The sequence below is a fragment of the Miscanthus floridulus genome, chromosome 1, assembly GCF_019320115.1.
Source record: "Miscanthus floridulus cultivar M001 chromosome 1, ASM1932011v1, whole genome shotgun sequence".
Classification (NCBI taxonomy): domain Eukaryota; kingdom Viridiplantae; phylum Streptophyta; class Magnoliopsida; order Poales; family Poaceae; genus Miscanthus; species Miscanthus floridulus.
Genome location: NC_089580.1, coordinates 69,392,853 through 69,395,717, shown reverse-complemented (window position 1 = coordinate 69,395,717; position 2,865 = coordinate 69,392,853). Strand labels below are relative to the sequence as shown.

The 2,865-nt window shown below is 52.0% G+C and overlaps 1 protein-coding gene across 1 annotated transcript; it reads left to right on the top strand.

Moving 5' to 3' along the window:
* The first annotated feature begins 8 nt into the window (after positions 1 to 8).
* On the top strand, positions 9 to 2,617 carry LOC136486621 (pentatricopeptide repeat-containing protein At2g20710, mitochondrial-like). The gene is made up of 3 exons (XM_066483571.1): positions 9 to 744; positions 865 to 2,086; positions 2,209 to 2,617. Exons 1-3 carry the CDS (start codon positions 475 to 477, stop codon positions 2,241 to 2,243), a joined length of 1,527 nt encoding a protein of 508 aa, XP_066339668.1. The 5' UTR covers positions 9 to 474; the 3' UTR covers positions 2,244 to 2,617.
* Positions 2,618 to 2,865: the final 248 nt, after the last annotated feature.

Here is a 2,865-nt window from a genome sequence, read left to right as displayed (position 1 = left end):
TCGAGGGCCTGGCGGTGGCGGCGGCGCTTGCGGAGCTCCCTGACGATGCGTTGGAGCTCAACGGCTCGGAGGCGGTTTCTGGGCCGCGCCGCCCACAGTTCGATCTCCGGCACAAGGAGTGTGCCCGGGTGGCCCAGCGGCCACAGCGTGGACTGCAGGCTCTGCGGCCGCGCCGGCAGCGGTCGCTCCTCCGCGCTGTTGCTGCGAGACGAGGTGGCAACGGCGCGAGAGGGGGGCACGGGGAGGAGTCCTCCGCGGCGGCCAAGGCTGAGCAGGCGGCGCGTCGCGGCGAAGAGAGAAGCCATGGCGAATGGCGTGGCCGTTGGCGGCTTGGCGCTGGCTTTGCCGTAGCCCGTGGGTCCTTTGGGCTTTTGGCCATTTCGGCCCAATTCTCGTCAGCTTCCCTTCTTCCCCTTCCCCCGAAACCCTCGCACTGTAGCGGCCCGCACAGAGCCGCCGGAGCGCCGCGCCACCATGTACCGGCTTCTCCTCCGCTGCTTCTCCACGGCTGCCGAGGGTGCCGCCGCCGCCTCTCCCTCCCCCTCCATCTCCATGTCCCCGACCCTGCGGCAACCTCTGCCGGATGACCTGTACCGCCGCATCATGAATGTCGGGCGCCCATCCATCCCGCTATCCCCCGTCCTGAAGCAATGGGATCAAGAAGGCCATACCGTCAAGAAGTTCGTCATCCAGGCCATCGTCAAGAAGCTCGTCGGCCTCCGCCGCTTCGCCCATGCACTCGAGGTCCCAGGCAAACCCTCCTCCCCCTAAACCTGCCCCTCGAATTCCTTTTTTTTTAGATCCTTGCTCATTTTCCATGCACATTCCGCTCGCTGAGTCAGGCGATTCGTTGCGTTCTTGCAGCTGTCGTTCTGGATGACCGACCGGAGGCACCTCCACCTGTCGGCCGGTGACGTCGCGTACCGGCTGGACCTAATCAGCAAGGTGCACAGCCTTGAGAAAGCTGTCGAGTACTTCGGCATGGTACCGAAGCAGCTGAGGAAGCCGCAGTGCTACGGCTCCCTCCTGAAATGTTATGTGGAGGCGAAGGCTGTCGACAAGGCTGAGGAGCACTTCGCGAAGATGCAGGAGATGGGGATGAAGAGTTCTTTTGCATACACTTCGATGATGAAGCTTTACTTAGAGACCGGGCAGCTTGAAAGGGTGCACGCCATGTTCCAGGACATGGAAGAGAAAGGTGTGAAACCTGATACGTTTAGTGTGGAGAGTATGTTAGCTGCGTACATTGCTGCTGAAGATGTCGAGGGGGTTGGTAAGGTGCTCGACAAGGCCAATCCATATGAGAAGCTTGTGAGTTGGCATGGACATGCTTTGGCAGCGATCTTGTTCATGAAATCTGGGATGCAGGTGAGGGCTGTCATGGCTCTTCTAGAAGCCGAGAGGCGGATATCTCCAAAGAGTAGTAGGATCGCATACGCTTTCTTACTCAAGACCTATACTGATCTGGGGATGTATCCTGAGGTTGGACGCATTTGGAGTGTCTACAAATCCAAAGTGCCAGCATCCAACACAATGTACTTGTCGAGGATAAGTGCATTACTCAAGATGAACGACATTGATGGGGCAGAAGCAACATTGAAAGAGTGGGAAACGGTGTGTCTTCGTTATCATGATTTCAGATTAATCAACTTGATGGTTGATGCTTATTGCAGAGACGGTCTTGTGGAGAAGGCAGTAGCTCTTGTGGATGACACCATCAAGAAAGGGAGGACACCTTACGCTAATACTTGGTATAAGTTGGCTGGTGGGTTTTTTAAAACTGGTGAAGTACCAAAAGCAGTGGACATGACAAGGAAGGCCCTTGATTCTGCGACTCCTCCATGGAAACCTGACCTCACAAATGTGCTAATGAGCCTGGAGCACTTTATGAATCAGAAGGATGTAGAAGCAGCTGAGGAGATGGCGAGTATGCTACAGAAGCTGGATCCTTTGACTAGGGATGTTTACCATTGTTTACTGAAGACCTATGTCCGTGCGGGAAAGCCGGTGTCCGATTTGCTCGAGCGTATGAAGAAAGATAGCCTTGAGGTTGATGAAGACACAGAAAGAATCCTCGCAGGAGAATGTAAGTAGATATGCACCCGTTGCCGATCACTAAATAATCCCTTTCCTCTGTTCATTTGTTCCTTCTTTGTTCTTGAGCTCTTCTTGTTAGTTTGACACATGGCCACTGCTTACATAAAACAGCACAATCCTTTCTTGTATGTGATGGCCTCACATGACAGTGGTGTTGTGAGTGATAGGGTTGAGAAAGCATTGAAAGAGTGGGAAACAGTGACTCTTTTCTTTTGTGGTTTCAAATTAGTGATGAATGCTTGCGGCAGAGTCTTGTAAAGAAACCAGTAGCTCTTGTTAGATGATCCCATAAAGACGGGGAGGAAATCTGGCGCTAATACTTGGTATAAGTTGGCTGATGGATACTTCAGGAATGGTGAGGTGCCGATGGCAGTGATTACGACAAGGAGTGCACTTGCTTCCACAATTTATCCACTGGAATCTAACCTGACATGTATGTAAAATGAACCAGAGACATAAATTTCTGGTGACATATGTGCAAAAATCTCATGAACAAGTGTCATGGAAATACATAGCATAGCACAGGCATTTGCATTCTAATCAATCTCTGCTTGAGTTTGTTTGTTTTGTTTTTTAGTTGAGTCTGACATTTAGTAGCTGTGCTGCCAAGGTGAAAGTCTGGGAAATGTTTGGATTGAGTCGGGGTGTTGGTGCTCAAGTATAAGTGCATAAATATCATAGTTGTGCTGCCAATGTGAAGTCTGGGAAATGTGTGAATTGAGTCGGGGTGTTGGTGCTCAAGTATAAGTGCATAAATAACATGGCCTG